The sequence below is a fragment of the Zootoca vivipara genome, chromosome 5, assembly GCF_965207765.1.
Source record: "Zootoca vivipara chromosome 5, rZooViv2.hap1.1, whole genome shotgun sequence".
Classification (NCBI taxonomy): Eukaryota; Metazoa; Chordata; class Lepidosauria; order Squamata; family Lacertidae; genus Zootoca; species Zootoca vivipara.
The window spans coordinates 92,628,969-92,646,881 of record NC_142588.1 but is presented as its reverse complement, the minus strand read 5'-3'; the positions used below and the strand labels follow the sequence as shown (position 1 = coordinate 92,646,881).

General features: G+C 47.6%; 1 protein-coding gene and 1 non-coding gene across 5 annotated transcripts in view; both read right to left on the bottom strand.

Moving 5' to 3' along the window:
• Positions 1 to 4,186: 4,186 nt before the first annotated feature.
• Positions 4,187 to 17,913, bottom strand: part of NMUR1 (neuromedin U receptor 1) — a 31,222-nt gene continuing 17,495 nt past the window's right edge. For 3 of the 4 annotated variants that reach the window (XM_060274293.2, XM_088669304.1, XM_088669303.1), the window contains exons 2-3: positions 14,692 to 15,589; positions 4,187 to 10,828 (exon numbers count right to left, since the gene is read on the bottom strand). In XM_060274293.2, coding sequence (XP_060130276.1) covers positions 10,428 to 10,828; positions 14,692 to 15,589 — 1,299 coding nt within the window. In that variant the 3' untranslated portion in view covers positions 4,187 to 10,427. Of the gene's footprint in view, positions 10,829 to 14,691; positions 15,590 to 17,671; positions 17,815 to 17,913 lie in introns of those variants that run through there. The other variant, XM_035133486.3, reaches the window with a different exon arrangement.
• LOC118094113 (small nucleolar RNA SNORA13) lies at positions 14,518 to 14,583 on the bottom strand. The gene has a single exon (XR_004693722.1). It is a non-coding gene; the product is annotated as a small nucleolar RNA SNORA13 (small nucleolar RNA).

Here is a 17,913-nt window from a genome sequence, read left to right as displayed (position 1 = left end):
GAAGGAATTTTTTTATTTTGCTTCGACTCAGACCAACACGGCTACCTACCTGTAACTAAAAAAAGTTATTAATTTTTTAAAAAGAAGTAATCTCTTCTCTTCTGTGGTCTCCTCTGTCACGTGGCCTTCCTCTGGGCCCCAGCATGCTCTCTTGGAGCGCTAGCCGCCATGGAGTAGGCTTGGGTCAGGCCTGGGCTCGGCCATGTGTCCTTGCCCTCCCGGTGCTCCCCGCAGTGCGGCAAGGTCAGGGCTCCCCTCTTTTTAATCCTTCCTCTTTCTCTCTCTTCCTTCTCCCTGCGTCGGCTCTGGGGTTTTCCTGGCCCCAGAGTGCTGCTGGGCAGTTGGCCGGGTGCTCCCCATATGATGTGTCTTGTGCCGTTGAACCAATCATGCAACATTCATTCCCTACTAATAAATCTACAACACTTAAAATATAAATCCGGGGACATTCTGGGGACGGATTTTGTCCAGGGACAGATTTGGAAATGGGGATGTCTGGTAACCATACCATAGACACCCACTGGACTGCTTCGATCAATGGAACGGGCACTCTTAGGGGTGCCACACAATCCCTGTTCTGCATTTGTAAGAAATCAAATCTTTTAGTGTGGCAGCAATTAAACTCTGGAACTCCCTGCCTCTTGGCAGCAGGTCTTCACCATACACTTTTTGGCCCCTGCTAAAAACATTTTTGTTTAGAGAAGCCCACCCAGGCATGTAAAATGTCGATGTATATTTCAATCTGTTGTTAGTTAATTGCTGATTTTAAGTTGAATGTTTTAAAGAGTTGTTCTTACTTTTTTTTTACTGTTACATTTATTGTTTTATTGCTTTGGGGAAAGGGAATCATCTCCCAACTATATAAAATACTCACACAATTGGCTGCCCTTCCTGTCACTTTATTAAGATTAAAATGGGGAAAAGATTTTGCAGAAGAACTAGAGGAACAAGTTTGGAATAAAAACTACCTTTTGGCTCCATCTCAGTTAGAACTCTAGAAAATGCTTTTAAAATAGCACATTGCTAGTACACTTGCCCTGCAAGATTACAGTCATACCTTGTGTTGTGTCCATTGCGGGTTGCGTTTTTTTTGCGTTACGAATGTGGGGGACCCGGAAGTGTTTATTTCTGGGTTTCGCCCCGCACGCATGTGCAGAAATGTACTGCGCGCAGAAGCACTCTATCACACTTTCGCGCATGCACAAAAGCGCTGCTCAGGTTGCGGACTTTTTGGGGTGCGAATGGCGCCCGGAACGGATCGGGTCCGCAACCCGAGGTACCACTGTATATAGAATTAATCACAACACTTCCAACCTTTGCTGGCAATTGGCATGAATGCAATTTACCTCGTTCTCTAGTACGTATGTGGTGGTTTTGCACCAAAACTATTCCCTTTTGGGGGAAGGTTTTTTGAATAACCAAATGATAGGACAATTGCCACAACCAGACCAAATATTAACCCCACTGTTTTGTTTTACTCCTCAGATTAAGAATGTAAACAATAAAGCCCTTTTAGGAACTCTACTCCAGATTGTGTAGGGTTTGCTCCTCCGTCTTTTATTCTCCCAACGATGTCCCGCAAGGCAGCGGGTACAAAACTGCTTTTGAGTCTTATACCCAGTGGGTTTTTTTCTGGAGGGATGCAGGGGTACGCATATCCCTAAACATTTTGTTAATCTAAGTCTGTCCTCATTGAGGGGCAGTATTTCAATATGAGTAGGAAAACGAGAGTAACCCTAAACATTTTTTTAAGGAAAAAAAGCACTACTTATACCTGAATGGATGCTGAATTCAAAGCCCTGCCTTTACCCCACCCGTGAAAAATCTCCCTGCCCCATTAGTGAGATTTTACTGGGCATTGCACACACCGTCAGGCACAGTTTCAGAGTCTTAGGGTCTTCTAGTAACTTGCTTCCCTTGCCACCCACACTATTCAAAATAGAAGCTAAGAAAGTTCCGATATCTTCACCCGACATCAAATTCTCATCCTGCACAAAGCAATTACAGAACAGCGGAAGACACACACGCTTCAGTATCTCTGCGTAACCAGGGGCTATTAGCGGCGACAATGCACAAGTTGGTCCCTGGATTATTTCCCTTGTAGGTTATTGAGAACTCGGAATGAAATTTCCAGCTCAACATGATCTTTATGAAAATGAAGACACTGGCGGCACTTTCTGAGATATTGAAATGCATCTGCGTTTGTTTTTTCTCTCTCTTTTTAAAAATATTATTCTGTTATGTACTGAGCTGAATCCTAGAACAATAGGATTCAGAAACAGCGGGAGCTTCCCAATCCAACTCCAGGTGGAAGTGAATCCGCAACCTGATTGGCCTGCTGGAGCAGCCAATCAGGCGGCTGGCAGAAGTAATCTGCTACCTGATTGGCCTGTAGGAGCAGCCAATCAGGCTGCAGGCAGAAGTCAATCCACAATATAATTGGCCCACAGGTGTAGCCCTGAAGTAGCCAATCACGCAAGGCCCATTGTGTAAATAATGTATATAAGCAGATGGTTTTGGGAAAAGAGCCATTCTTCTTCTCCTCTTCTCCTTGATGACTATGAGCTGAATAAAGAGCATGAAATTCACTCCCGACTCCGAGTACATTTCATATTCCCAGTATGTTTCTGAAGGAAGACTCAAGGAGACTGAAGGTTCCTCCTCACCATTTGTTTCTCCTGAAATCCTGTGCAGGAGTTGTGCTTTCGATGAGCCCAGCTCATTAAAGCTGATAAGTTAGTGGCACTTGAGTCAGTCCAGATAAGGAGACTAATTTCCTGCTGCTCCCCTTTCCCCATGCCAAGGGGCGGCCAGGCTTATTGTTTCCTCTGTCCCACTATTGATCTGATGGTGGCTGCGCTGGCAGCAATGCCACCAATTCAGACAGAAACGTTTTTTAAAAAAATTGGGGTGGCAGGGGCGTGAGACCTGCACTTTTCATCATCATCTTTCATAGAATCGTAGAATTGCATACCCACCAAGTGTCCCAATTTTTCAGGAACAGTCCTGGAATTACAGAAGCCATTCCGGTTTCTGATTTGATCCCGGAATGTACTGGTCTCTGCAGCCACGGCAAGGGCTGTGATTCTCCAGCAGTTTGACTTCACCCTCGGGGGACACTCCATTGTCTCTTATATATACACCGGATTTTTCCGTGTATAAGGCAACAGCTATTTTTTGGGACTACGACAAAAAATGGGGGGGGGGAATTGCCCAGAGTTGTTGATCTATTTTGGGGGGGAGATTGCCCAGAGTTTCTGAGCTTTTGGGTGGGGTGGGGGGTGTCACCGCCGCCAATCGCGCTGCAGCCTGCCCACAAATTTCATGCATCGTTAGCACGCTCGCTACAAATCACACGCCCAATCGCTGATGCCAAAAGGAAAAGGAAAAGGATCTAGGAGTCTTGGTAGACCACAAACTTGACATGAGTCAACAGTGTGATGCAGCAGCTAAAAAAGCCAATGCAATTCTGGGCTGCATCAATAGGAGTATAGCATCTAGATCAAGGGAAGTAATAGTACCACTGTATTCTGCTCTGGTCAGACCTCACCTGGAGTACTGTGTCCAGTTCTGGGCACCACAGTTCAAGAAGGAGACTGACAAGCTGGAACGTGTCCAGAAGAGGGCAACCAAAATGATCAAAGGCCTGGAAATGATGCCTTATGAGGAACGGCTTAGGGAGCTGGGTATGTTTAGCCTGGAGAAGAGAAGGTTAAGGGGTGATATGACAGCCATGTTCAAATATATAAAAGGATGTCATATAGAGGAGGGAGAAAGGTTGTTTTCTGCTGCTCCAGAGAAGCGGACACGGAGCAATGGATTCAAACTACAAGAAAGAAGATTCCACCTAAACATTAGGAAGAACTTACTGACAGTAAGAGCTGTTTGGCAGTGGAATTTGCTGCCAAGGAGTGTGGTGGAGTCTCCTTCTTTGGAGGTCTTTAAGCGGAGGCTTGACAGCCATCTGTCAAGAATGCTTTGATGGTGTTTCCTGCTTGGCAGGGGGTTGGGCTGGATGGCCCTTGTGGTCTTTTCCAACTCTATGATTCTATGATTCTATGATTCTATCTCCTGCTGGCTGCTACCACCAATCGCCTGTCTCCCCACTGCTATCTGTGTATAAGACGACCAGCAATTTTTGCCTATTATTTCTAAGGGAAAAAACATTGTCTTATACACAGAAAAATACGGTATGTATCTATAAATTTTATTTCTCATTTTTTCTGAAATACTCTGACACAAGTACAAGCCAGTATTTCCCAACAAATATATGTATTTTGACTTCCCCTCACTCCTTTTGCGGTTTCTTATACATTATTTTAAAAATTTGTAACACTGCATCTCCTTCATTACTCCAATTAATAATTTATCCCTAGTTATTTTCTCACATTAATTTTAACTGTTTGGTTTAAGTTAATCCTGCTTGTGAATTTATATGTGTACAATAACAATTCAAATAGCCACAATCCCCCCACCCCATCTTTTATTGTCTCTTGAGACAGACGCATGCTGATCCTGAAAAAGCTCTAGAGGGGTGTGTGTTTTAGGGTGGGCAATCCTGAGAGACAGGATTTGCATGGTATGAAGCTGAACCAAAACATTACGTCTGTTTTGTAGATAAATGGGTTAGAGGGAGTTAGTAGGGGCTCTTTTAGGCTTTGCCAATGCAACTGTTAGTTCATGCCATTATTAAACCAATGCAACTCCCTTTATTCATTTATTCCATTGCTTTGTTTCCCTCAAATTTCACAACGCCACTAAGCTTTGCACATCAATAAACAAACTGTTTTGTCTCATGTTGCTTCCAGGCAAGCTGTTTGTTGCTCATTTGATCCTTAATCCTCATTGGTTTGAACATGCATCAAAGCAAGTCTTTCCAGGTGTTTTCCTGCCGCTCTCTTTATCCCAAAAAGTATCATAATTTTATTACTGTATTTGCATCTCGCCCATCTGATTGGCAGCTTCCAACATATATTAAAACGTAATAAAACATTACACATTAATGTTTTTTTGGAGAAGCAGATCTATTATGCACTGCCTCCCAATCAACTGTAATTGTGCAACCCCAATTTGCCCGAAGGTGGTAGAATCCCACCCAAAAAGAGCGACAGTCCGGAAGAGCCCAGGGTCACTGCCAAGGAAATTTAACCCCTGATTAAAGGACATACTTAGCATGGACTCATTGACATATTACAAACTAGTGTAGATTGGAAACTGACACTGGATGATGGGAATTGTAGTCCATGCAGAGGACACAACGCCAGCTATTCCTGATGCAGAGTGAATGCAGCAGTTCCCTTCTCCTTCTCTACCTCTATCTACCCTGGGAGTGTTTCTTGATGAGGGAGTAGGGATCAGTTTTCCCTCGTGGTATTTCGGGAAAGGTGTCTTGTTCATTTTCCCAGGGAAATAAGAACTATTTATCCCCGGTGAGCATCTCTTGCCTGTCCAAAGCCAATTGCCACATGGCTGTTACAGTAATAGGCCTTGACATTTCAGTGGCATTTTCAAAACATGCTGTCCGAAAGCCATTTGCCACAGTGTGCGGATGAGCAATCTATGAACTATTAAAGCGGTGAATTAAAGGTGTCTGCTGCCTCCCTCTTCTAATATAGCTCTTCTGCCCACAAAACTCTGAGCATCCCTTCAGTTGCTCCAACAAAGACAGTCCACATACCTGCATATGGGGTTTTCTGGAATAGTTCACAGTTCACCAAGGGGCAGGGGCTAAGGGACTGTCTATAAAATATGGGCATCACAGAAGGCATTGCCCATTACAGTGGTACCTCGGTTTATGAACACAATTGGTTCCGGAAGTCTGTTCATAAACTGAAGCGTTCATAAACTGAAGCGAACTTTCCCATTGAAAGTAATGGAAAGTGAATTAATCCGTTCCAGACGGGTCCGCGGAGTACTCAACCTGAAGCATACTTAACCCGAAGCATGGGTGTAATTGGTTCCGGAAGTCTGTTCATAAACTGAAGCGTTCATAAACTGAAGTGAACTTTCCCATTGAAAGTAATGGAAAGTGAATTAATCCATTCCAGATGGGTACGCAGTGTTCCTAAACCGAAAATTCGTAAACCGAGGTGTTCATAAACTGAGGTACTGGCACAGGGTGTGTGTTTCTTTAAGAGCCCTTTAAAGTGACAGTATCCTTTATGGATGCTCCCTAGCCATGCCTAGTCCCTGCTGGATTCTGTTTGCATCTGTATGCAAAGGGGTTTGGCAGACTGGCTTGTTGTTGTTGTTGTTGTTATTTCTACCCCGCCCATCTGGCTGGGTTTCCCCAGCCACTCTACGTGGCTTCCATCAGAAGGTTAAAACTGCATTAAAACTTGTAAAGGTAGAAACATGAAAATAACTCATGGCTATTAATCAGTATTGCTGCTAGTTGCAGTGGATGCTCGGGTTGCGAAGTGATCCGTGAGGGACGCACGTTCGCAACCCGCAGCGTTTGCAACCCGCGAAGTCTGCTGCAACTGGATTTCTTATGGACAGTGGCAATCCTGAATGCATTGAATTTGTGACCATTATGCTCATTTGCCTTCAGTAGCAGCAAAGCTCTGCCGGATTAACTATTTTTGGGGAATCCTGCAATGTGTTTAAGCTTTTACTCTGCTAACGATACGTCCGAGTCCTGCTCTGGATCATATTGAGCAGAATTTCATGACAGAGATGGCTGTAAGCAGAGACCCCTGGCTTTTACTGGACAAAGGATAAAAGTCATATTCGCTCCTCCATCCTCTTTTGACATCACCCAGTGACATCACCCACCCACTTCTGACATCACCCAGTGACATCAGCTGATGGAGAGCCTGGCGTCATTTTGGGGAAATGGCCTCACGGCTCAGTTTGAACCCCACGAGGAACCAAGAGTGGCCTGCAGGCGAAAAACAGAAGTACTTACATGGAGGTTAGATGTCATCATAGAATCATAGAATTGTACAGTTGGAAAGGACCCCAAGGGTCATCTAGTCCAACCTCCTGCAGTTGTGTCAAAGCGAGTGATGTTCCACACTTTCCAGTGCATTTTCCTCTACCTTTCCTTGTTGCAGAGTCTGATCTTTTGGGGAAGTTGGCTTGTTTTGCACAACCTCCCAAATATCCTGAATTTGCCATTGTTTGATGGGATCATTTTGCCCCGTTTCCACCGTTATATTTTTTTTTTGTGGGCTGATCCTCTCCTTGGCCATTGTTCTTTGTTCTTTCTTTGCTTTCAAAACTATATTCCCACTTACAAATGCTGTTAGTTTTAGGGTTTTTAAGAAGGGGGGAGTTTTAAATATCTATTCTCAACAGTAATAAAGAATCAGGAATAAGTAATACCCCCAGAGACCTCTTTCACTTAGATGAAGAATGGTGGGCAGAACTGCTGGTATTATTTTTACGTATTTAGATGAAACCAGAACATTCCCTGCTGGAAGGGTAATAAGAATTGCAGCAAATCTATTTATTTCTTATTTTTTGACAAAGAAAAGAGGCAGCAATAAAAAATTCTGTGGCCTGCAGACTTGCCAGTCAAGTCTTCTCAACGCAGTTATAAATGCCAAACACACTTTTAAAAATAAATATTTGCCTGAAGGGAAAAATAAGATTTTTGTGAATGACCCAGCTGGCTTTAGAGAACTCTCTTTAATATATTTACTGAATCGCTTGACCCTGAAATCGCTTTGTATCCAACTCTGTTCTTCCAAATAAAAGAGAAACAGCTGTAGGGTTTTATCCACAAGAAAGTAGGGTTCTGATTCAATTGACAGAAATAAAGCCTGGTTTTCTAGCGGCTAGACTCTTAGAGGACTACAAATTATCAGAGAGGGCTACTGATGAATGTTAGCTTGGCTGTTGCTCTTCCTCCAGTCGGACGCAGCAATGCTTCGGAATGCCAGTTGCTGGAAACTGCAGAAGGGGAGAGGGGTCTTGTGTTCGAATCCCGCTTGCAGGTTTCCCATTGGGGCATCTGGTCAGCCCCTGTGAGAACAGGATGCTGGACAAAATGGGCCCTTGGCTTGACCAGGGGTGGACTTTGGCAGTCTTTCATATCCTGGCACCCTGTGTGAGGCCAAAATTGGGCAACCCCCCCGAATGGATATACTCATTTGCACATTTTATTTGAGAATTACTTTTTATTCTGTGCAATAAGGAATTCTGGCGGATCTGACCCTGGTTTTTCTGCATATGTAGACTGCTGTTTTGCCGTAGTCTTTAGCTAGCGATATAAAAAAAATGTTAAATTTAAATTTAATGGGGGATCTTCTCAATTTTGCACCCCCTCAGCTCAGTGCCCTGTGGGGGAACCTCCAGCACCGCCCTAAATCTCCGCAGGCTCTTCTTACCGTCTTATGATCACAGTGGCCAGCCAAAATAGATCTGAGAAGCAGCCCACAAGTGGCTCCAGACATAGCTGCCAAGTCTCCCGTATTCTTCGGGAAATCCCCGTTTTTCCAGCTGTTCTTAGCTGGAAAAATGGATTTTTTTGTTTTTCCCCGGTTTATTCTGGCGCGACGGCCATTTTGGAACTGGGCAAAGCATAATCAAAAGTCACTTCTGAGCATGCTCCGCCCAGTTCCAAAATGGCGGCAGTGCTACTTCCGGTCTGCTACTTCGGCCCGGTCCCTTATTTCTCGGACAGCAACTTGGCAGGTATGGCGCCAGAGGACCCCAGCCCCAACCTTTGGACTCCCAGAACCTGGCATTCAGGGACCTCTCGACTGTGAGTAGCCACTGATGGCCTTCATCCTTCCTGGATGTGTCCAGTCTTCATTCTACTTGGTGGCCATTGCTCCATCCTTGTGGGAGGGAGTTCCGCAGTTAAACTAGGCACTGTGTGACAAATCTCTTTTGCCTGCCCCCAATCGTCCAACAATCGGCTTCATTGCCCCTGAGTTCTAGTATGGTGAGACAGGGAGAAAAAAATTATCAATATCCATCTTCTCCAAGGGCCCCCCCCCCATGCATAATCTTTCCCACCTCAGTCATGCCCCTAGCCCTGCATTTGCCTTTGAGGATTTAAAAAAAGCATGGCAGATGACAGAATACAAAATATAGATGTTGTATTCAGGTCCTCCTTGGGCACTAAGTTTTGGAGCTCCTGGTCAGGATGAGCTTTTGGCCTGATCAGGGGTGTGTGTGTCTTTTCTGGAGTTTATTTGCCATATTTCAAAAAGTGAAAATCAAAGTTTTGGCGTTTATTTTTTTAGTTTTGCCCAAAGTTGCTGAGTTTTTTTGTTTCTTGCAAAATCTCAAAAAAAAAACCCAACTCCCCCCACAGAGTTTTTGAGCTGTTTTTAAGGGAAATCACCAGCAATGACAGTGCCGACATGAGTTGCCCTACATTTGGATTTTCTTGGAAGTTTAATGCGATTTCCAACCGGACGCTGTTTCCGATGGCTGATTTCTGGCTATGTCTGGAAAAATTCCGGAGGTATGGCAACCCTGAGTTATGCTTACTTTTTTAAAAAGTGAAAAATACTTTCTTTTGGGTTAAGCCACCTGAAACATCTTGAGGGAAAGGCGGGGTACTGAAGCCTAGAAAAATAAAGAAACAAATGTACAGTTATGTAGATTTTAGAGCAGCAGCAGGCCAGTACACACAGGCATGAATTTGGAGACGAGGGTTCAAGTCCCTAATCCTCCGTGGAGCACAATGGGTGATCTTCTGAAAGAGCTGAAGGATGCATACGGCCTCCAGTGTCTTCTTTCCTCGCCACCCCTCAGCCCGGCCTACCTCGCAGGGGTTTTGTGCTGGGGATAAACCAGGAGGAAAGGAGGAGACCCACATATGCTGCCTTTGGAGAAAAAGGTGGGAATATCGCCACAACAAAATAAATAAATAAATAGGTTCAAACCAAGCACATGGCAGTCGCGAGGCAACCACAGTTAGAAAAACAGGGACGATGGGAGAGACATGAACCGCCAAGAGCGAACTCCCCTCCCCTAATCTCTTTTAGATTAAATCCAAAATTGGAAAGGGTAGAGGGTGTGGGAATCCCACAGAACTTTCTAGAACCTCCCGCCATGCGCCTTGCCGAGCATGGATTTGGGAGCAGCCTCAAGCCCCGCCCTCTTTGTGGCCGCCATTTTGACGGAGGCGTCAGAAGTGGCCATTTTGAAAAGCGCAAGCCGAACCAGGGAGCCTGGGGACGAGGCTCCCCTTTGCACTCACATCCACACACCCTTTATGACGGTGATGATTTTACAACTAGGGGCCGAGAAAGACAGTTCTGTGCGACCCCTTACAAAAGAAAGCCCTCTGTTCATAACACGGTTGAGTTCCTCAGGGCAAAGCAGCCGGGAACGGATGCAGGTCCAGGCAAGACCAGACCCATTATTTTACATAATGCTGCCAAGTGTCGGTGGTGCCTTGCGGTCCAAGAGGAAAGCTCCGTCCTCCAAAGACATGTGCGGCTGGACTAGTGGCTTCCTCCTCAGAGGAAAGGGCCCTCACACTCCTCGGCCTTGTCCCTCTCCGGGTCGGCCTCATAGTCCTCCAGGTCGGACAGCGGCTGCCCATCGCCTCCACCGACGTGCTCAGAGACGGTGCTGCGCATGGTGACGCGGGTGCTGCTGGGCGAGTGCTTGCGCGAGCGCAGCTTCTGGAAGCGCCGGCGGCACATCACGTCCTTGAACATCTCCCGGAAGCGGGTGGACATCAGGTTGTAGAGGATGGGGTTGGCGGCCGAGCTCAGGTAGAAGAAGACACCCGAGATGATGTGCACGTACTGGAACATCCTCAGCATCCGGTCGGTCCAGTGGGTCACGAAGCTCCAGACCAGGCGGTCGGTGTGGAAGGGAGCCCAGCAGATCCCAAAGACGACCACAAGCGCAACTGAGGGGCAGAGAGAAGAACGTGAGGGAGGAGAACATCTGTCCTCGAGGTGGCCGACTGGGTGCCACCTGTGGGAAACCCGCAAGCGGGATTCGAACACAAGACCACTCTTTCCCTGTGGAACATCGCCATCATGGCTAATAGCCATCGAGAGCCTTCCCCTGCGGGAATTTTTCTTAATCCTCTTTTAAAGCAATGGAGGAAATGGCGGTTAGGAACCAAAGGCCCCTTGGTGGTAGTAGCAAAGTACTGGAAAGTTCTGGAAGGAGCGTGGTGTAAGAGAGCATGGCAGTTAGCTGTGGCACAAAACCTAACAAATTAAAGCTTGTGAGGGGTTTGAAGCAAAAGGGCACATTTACAGCGGATCAGTATATCTTTATTGTGTACAGTGGAACCTCGGTTTATGAACACCTCGGTTTACGAACTTTCGGTTTACGAACTATCCTAACCCGGAAGTTAGTAAACCAAGGTGCCCGAGGCCTACTGAGCGTCCGATGCCTTCGGGGAGGCCAGGACTTCATTCCGATGCCTCCCAGAGGCCGGGGAGCGCTTTCGCGGCTGTAGCCCAGTCGCGGAAACGCTCCCCGGCCTCCGCAAAGGCATCGGAGCGAAGCCCCAGCCTCCGGAAGGCATCGGAGCCGGGACTTCATTCCGATGCCTTCGCGGAGGCTGGGGAGCGCTTTCGCGACTGGGCTGCAGCCGCGAAAGCGCTCCCCAGCCTCCGCAAAGGCATCGGAGCAAAGCAGTTAATCCTTCTAGACGAGGAAAAACACCCCCTAAAGCAGCAGGGCCTTCTCTCCGATGCCTTCGCGGAGGCCAGGGAGCACTCCCCGGCCTCCGCGAAGGCATCGGAGTGAAGGCCCTGCTGCTTTAGGGGGTGTTTTTCGTCGTCTAGAACGGATTAATCAACTTCCCATTACTTTCAATGGGAAAGTTCGCTTCGGTTTATGAACAGATTTCTGGAACCAATTGTGTTCGTAAACCGAGGTTCCACTGTATTTAGCTAAGGCAGACATGGAAGAACCTTCCCTCACATCGGGAAATATTCTGGCGTATATAATTTTTAGCTAGAATCTGTTTATTCATTTGGATTGGGCTGGAATTGCGTTGCTCCAAGGGGTGTTAGCCTCTGCTGTGACAGGTGGAAATTTAATGACAAAATCAGAGAGAGGCAGAGAATTCTCTATGCTGATTAGCAACTGGGGGGGGGGGAATGAACAAGAAAAGCTCTCTGCCCCCCCCCCCAAGCAAGGGAGGTGAGGTGGGGGAAGAAGGAAAGTATTCTGTCTTAAATCCAGCACTTGGGTTTCCGCCAGCTTTCCTACAGACAGAGCCGTCTTAAGCATATCAGGCGCCATGGCGCAAAAATCCCTCTGGCGCCCCCTCCCTTTCCCAGAATGTAGAACTTGGGGCCCAACTTGCGGACCACCTCGTAGCCCCAGGAGCTGCCGCCCACAGAAGACGCCCCCGATGTGGTGGCCGCGGCGCAGCTGGCCAGCCCGCTGGAAACCTGCACTCGCTTGCGAGGCTCCGGGGCGCCTCCTCCTTCTCCGCTGCCTGACAATGACAGCTCGCTGCCGGCGCTCTCGCTGCTGCCCAGTGGCCCGAGGAGCAGGAAGTGGTTGCCATGCCGCCGCCTGTGCTCCGGGGAGTGGTGGTTAGTGGGGCGGCGGGCACTGGTGACGCAGAGGAGGCCCCTTTGAAGCCGCTCCTGCCACCGCCGCTCCCTCAGATGACAGGGGCTCAGCGGGCGGCGGCTGAGGGGATTCCCGCGGCCGAGGGAGAGAAGGCAGCGTCGGCGGTGGAGGAGCCATAGGGCTTAGTGGCTCGTTGCGCTCTGCCAACTATCTGGTGGCATGCAGGGAAAGGGGAGGCTGCCGGCAAAGGTCCCCCACTCACTGGGGCACCCCTGAGAGGCCGGCGCCCTGGCGCGGCGAGCCACTAGGTCCTATGGGAAAGACGGCTCTGCCTACAGAAAGTCCCCTGCCATGTCCCTCTTTGCTTCTCAGCTTATAAGAAGCTTTGAAGCAGATCCCCGCCCTTCAAATATTGAGTTTGCTTTTCCCTGTCCCAAAGTTTCCCCGTCATCCTCCCCACAACCCCCATTGTTCCGCCTATGCTGAAATTAATGTTAAATTTAAACTACATACCCAGTGCTTTCTTTCAGCCGGAACTCAGTTCCGACCCTTCTCAGGTAGGTGCCATTGTCGCTTTAAGAGAACAAGGGTGGTATTCATGGTGAGTTCCAGCACCATGCATGTGTGTGCGCGTGCGTGCGTGCATGCACACATTTACAAAAGGTTCTACTTTAGCTGAAATACAGTGGTACATTGGTTCTCAAATGCCTTGGTACTCAAAACGCCTTGGTTCTCAAACGCCGAAAACCCGGAGGTAAGGTCCAGATTTTGAACGTTTTTCGGAAGCCAAACATCCAATGCGGCTGTCGGCTATTATTTCCGGGGCGCCTGCACCAATCAGAAGCTGTGCCTTGGTTTTCGAACATTTCGGAAGTCAAACAGACCTCAGGAACGGATTAAGTTTGGCGCTTTTGTTTTTGCTATTTGTTTTTGAGGCTTTTTCGGTTAATTTGCTTTTGTGACTGTGTAGAACCCAGTTCAGCAACTGATTGATTGATTGAGTGTGTGACTGCGGAAATGGATAAAAAGCCCCCCCCCCATCCAAACAATGACTATCATCAGTGCAGATTAAAAAAATAATAATAATTTTAATTTTTATCATCTACAATACTGTCTTATTTATTTTATAGTGCAGTACATTGATTATTGCTTTCATTTTATGGATCAATGGTCTCGTTAGATAGTAAAATTCATGTTAAATTGCTGTTTTAGGGCTTGTTTTTAAAAGTCTGGAATGGATTAGTCCGTTTTGCATTGCTTTCTAATGGAAAGTGCGCCTTGGTTTTGGAAAGCTTTGGTTTTGGAACAGAATTCTGGAACAAATTAAGCTTGAGAACCAAGGTGCCACTGTACAGAGAAGATACATAACCAATTCCTGGTAGTATGACAGCTAAAGATAATACAGGTAAAACTCGGAAAATTAGAATATCGTCAAAAAGTGCATTTATTTCTGTAACGCAACTTAAAAGGTGAAACCAATATATGAGATAGATGCATGACATGCAAAGCAAGATATGTCAAGCCTTTATTTGCTGTAATTGTAATTATTTGTCGTTAGACGGGTCAATTATAAATGGAGTGTAATTAATGAAATGTAATAGCGGTGTTCACTGAGTGCTCACTGGAAGGACAGATCGTGAAGCTGAGGCTCCAATACTTTGGCCACCTCATGAGAAGAGAAGAATCCTTGGAAAAGACCCTGATGTTGGGAAAGATTGAGGGCACAAGGAGAAGGGGACGACAGAGGACGAGATGGTTGGACAGTGTTCTCGAAGCTACGAACATGAGTTTGACCAAACTGCGGGAGGCAGTGCAAGACAAGAGTGCCTGGCGTGCTCTGGTCCATGGGGTCACGAAGAGTTGGACACGACTAAACGACTAAACAACAATAGCGGTGTTTATTTTTGTATTACTGTATTGTAACTATTTGTTTTATTACTGTGGAATTTCCAAAAGAAAGCATTTGTAAAAATTAAAAGAAAAATAAAAAACAATAAGTTGCATTACTGAAATAAATGCACTTTTTGACAATATTCTAATTTCCCGAGTTTCACCTGTATATGCCTTTTCTGACACCACATTCACTGGTGAAAGTAATGAATGGGCAACATAAAGGCAAAGACTGTAGCCCTAGTTCTGGGAATAAGAAGAATGCAAGTAACGCGTCCCCCCCCCCACAATATTTCCCCCACAATCCCACACGGCTCCCGGGGTCCCTTGACTCACACAGCATGTTGGTCACCTGCCTCCTGCGGACTTTCTTCTGCTGGAGGCGGACGCTGTGGTAGTCGCAGTTGCTTGCCGACTTGGCCTCCAGAGCCTCGAGCATCTTCTCCTTCCTCAGCTGCAGGCCGATGAGCAGGTACAAGACACTGATGACTCCCATGGGCACAAAGAAGAAGATGATGGTGGTCACCTGGATGATGAGGTTGTACATCAGGCGGGACTTGACCAGGGTGCAGGTGGCTGAGTCGGGGACCACCCCCCGGGCGGGGACGCGGAGGGTCTGGATGCCGTGCAGGCTGGTGTTGGGGATGGAGCAGACGATGGACAGGACCCAGACAGTGACGATGACCCTCTTGGCGTGGTTCTTGGTCACCACGTACTTGGCCTTGAGAGGGTGCACCACGGCAATGTAGCGCTCCACGCTGAGCGCCGTCACGTTGAGGATGGAGGCGAAGCAGACGGCTTCAAAGAGCAGCGTCTTGAAGCAGCAGCCGGCCGCACCCAGCAGGAACGGGTAGTTGCTCCACATCTCGTAGATCTCCAGCGGCATGCCCAGCAGGAGGACCAGCAGGTCGGAGACGGCCAGGCTGAAGAGGTAATAGTTGGTAGGCGTCCTCATGAATCGGTGCTGGATGATGACCAGGCAGGTGAGGGCGTTGCCCACCGCACCAACCACGAAAATCAGGAGGTACGTGGTGCAGATGGGGACGAAGAACCCCGACCGGCGCGGCCCCAAGTACTTCAGGCGGAGCTGCTCTATGGTCATGTTCAGGTCTTCGGGGTCAAAGTAAGGCTCTTCTCGACTGCTATCATTGCACAGGTCCTTCTCCAGCACCTCCAGGGCGGACAGCTTTAATCCCAAATGGGAGCAGTTGACAGAGGAATACATGGCCCCGAGCTGGAAAAAAGAGAGAAGAGGAGTTAAGAAGAGCCTGGTTGCTGGATCAGGCCAAAGACCATTCTGATCCTGCCTCCTTATGAGGAACAGCTGAGTCAGTTGGTTATGCTTAACCTGCAAAAGAGGAGACTGACAGGAAATAAGATAGCCACCTTCAAATATCTCAAGGGCTGTAACAGGGAAGATGGAGCAAGCTTGTTTTCTCCTGCTCTGGAGGGTAGGACTCGAACCAATGGCTTCAAGTTAGATGAAAGGAGATCCCAACCGTTATGTATTCAGTGGTCTGTGCTTGCCTGAGCTTGAGTCTGGACTAAGGATTCTGAGCTCCTGTGTTCTGATTCGATATATGATGTCCAATCACAAAACATTTCAGGATTTGGCCCTCTGTCATTGGCCCTTGAACTCTTGAGTCGTGATTCGCAGCTTGGAAGCTTAGACAGCCAATCACGCTGGGAGTGGGAGTGGCCCAGGTTTCCAGGAATGTATATATGAGCAGTTGCTTTGCCCCCCGTTTCCCAGTTATGTAGTTCAATAAAGGTTCTTGCTGTTATTGATGTGTCTTGCCTTGTGAGAACCCACCTACACTTCACCATCTAAACATATGGAAAAGGTTTCTGATGGCAAAAGAGCTGTTTTACAGTGAAACAGTCTCCCTCGGAGGAGGTGGACTCTCCTTCCCGGGAGGTTTTTAAAGCAGAGGTTGGATGGTAATTTGCCATGGATGTTTCAGCTGAGATTTCTGCATTGCACGGGGTTGGACTAGATGACCCTCGGGGGTCCCTTCCAACTCTACCGTTCTATGATTCTACCGTATGCCTGTTCTCACAGTGGCCAGCCAGATGCCTTTGGGAATCCCACAAGCAGGACCTTCATGCGATGGCACATTCTCCACCTGTGATTCCCACTACCTCTCATGGTGAAATGCATGGCCATCGTGACTAGCAGCCATTGAGAGCCTGATCCTCCACGGAGTCATCTAATCCTCTTCTGCAGCTGTCCTGTCCAAGTTGGCAAACTGCTAGTGAAGCCTCTGCCTGTGGGGATCCTATGGGACTAAACCAGAATAAAACTAGCAAATGCTTAAGCCAAACAGAGTTGGAAGCATTCATTACAGCAAACAATACAAAGAGATGAATGTGCAAGTAGTTTGTCTGAACATGAGTGACGCTATTGATACGGCAAGTCCCTCGGAACCCAAAGGGAAGACAAGTAGGCAACGCATGCCTGCAAAAGCCACCGTCAGCCAGTCCAAAGGACCCTGTAATCCATCACGGTGCTGGACACAACTCCTTCTCTGCAAATGGCCTGAGTCCCAGAGCAACGGGATAAACCCGCAGCAAGCGGCAAACTTTCTAAATTGCAGCTTGTACGGGACGCAGCCCTGCAATTGTAACTCAGTTGTATGGAACAATGCCGGGTGATGAAGGACGAAGATTCCCCACCCCCTTGATAATCAACCGTGCATATACATTAATTAATTTGCATTATGCAAGATGGTAAGAGCCCAGAAATATTATTGAGCTCTGCTGTAGAACAAGCTCCAGCCCCAAGCCTTCTCGTCCTCCACTGAATGATCTTGCCCCTGCAGGGGCTTAGATGAGCAAGAGCACAGAGCAGGATCAAGCTCGGCTTGCCCCTGCTTCCCCAACGTGTTTGACAGATACCGTAGGATGATTCAGTCACCAGACCTGCTCCTTGCCTCCGCCCCTCCATGCTCCAGGCAGACTGTCTGCCTTTTTTATTAGTAAAACTAGCTGGCCCGGCCACGCGTTGCTGTGGGTTTTTGTGTTAAATGGACCTTTTTCTCTGTTCAATGGACCTTCGGAGTCTCCCTTTAGAGTCCCCTCACCTGCCCTGTCCCAACCCTGACTCCCCTACTGTAAGTTTCAAAAATAAGACTCCCCCACCCACGCGTGTTCCTGAAAATGTCCCCACCCCCCACTGCTTTGGCTGACTCAGGGTCCTACCCCCCCCAATGGCTATGTGTTTTCCCCCTCCTTTTGTTGTGCCTCATCCCTGTGATTCCCCCACGCTGTGAAAGGCCCATAAAATGCCGCACACACATTACTGAATTAAATTTACATTTGCTCGTCTCCTTTCTTTTTCCAAAAGCAGAATCAGAACTGGGAGGTGGGTTAGTGACGTTATTGGTTTCTTGCCAGTCGGAGCTGTACACAACTGACTTTGGCCACAGATGCACCGAACTTCTTCTTTTTCTTCCTGCGAGAGAAGAGTCACATCTAAACAACACAGGGAGCAGACTCAGCCTCACTACTCCTATTACACCCATCCATTTATACCAGGGGTCAGCAAACGTTTCCAGC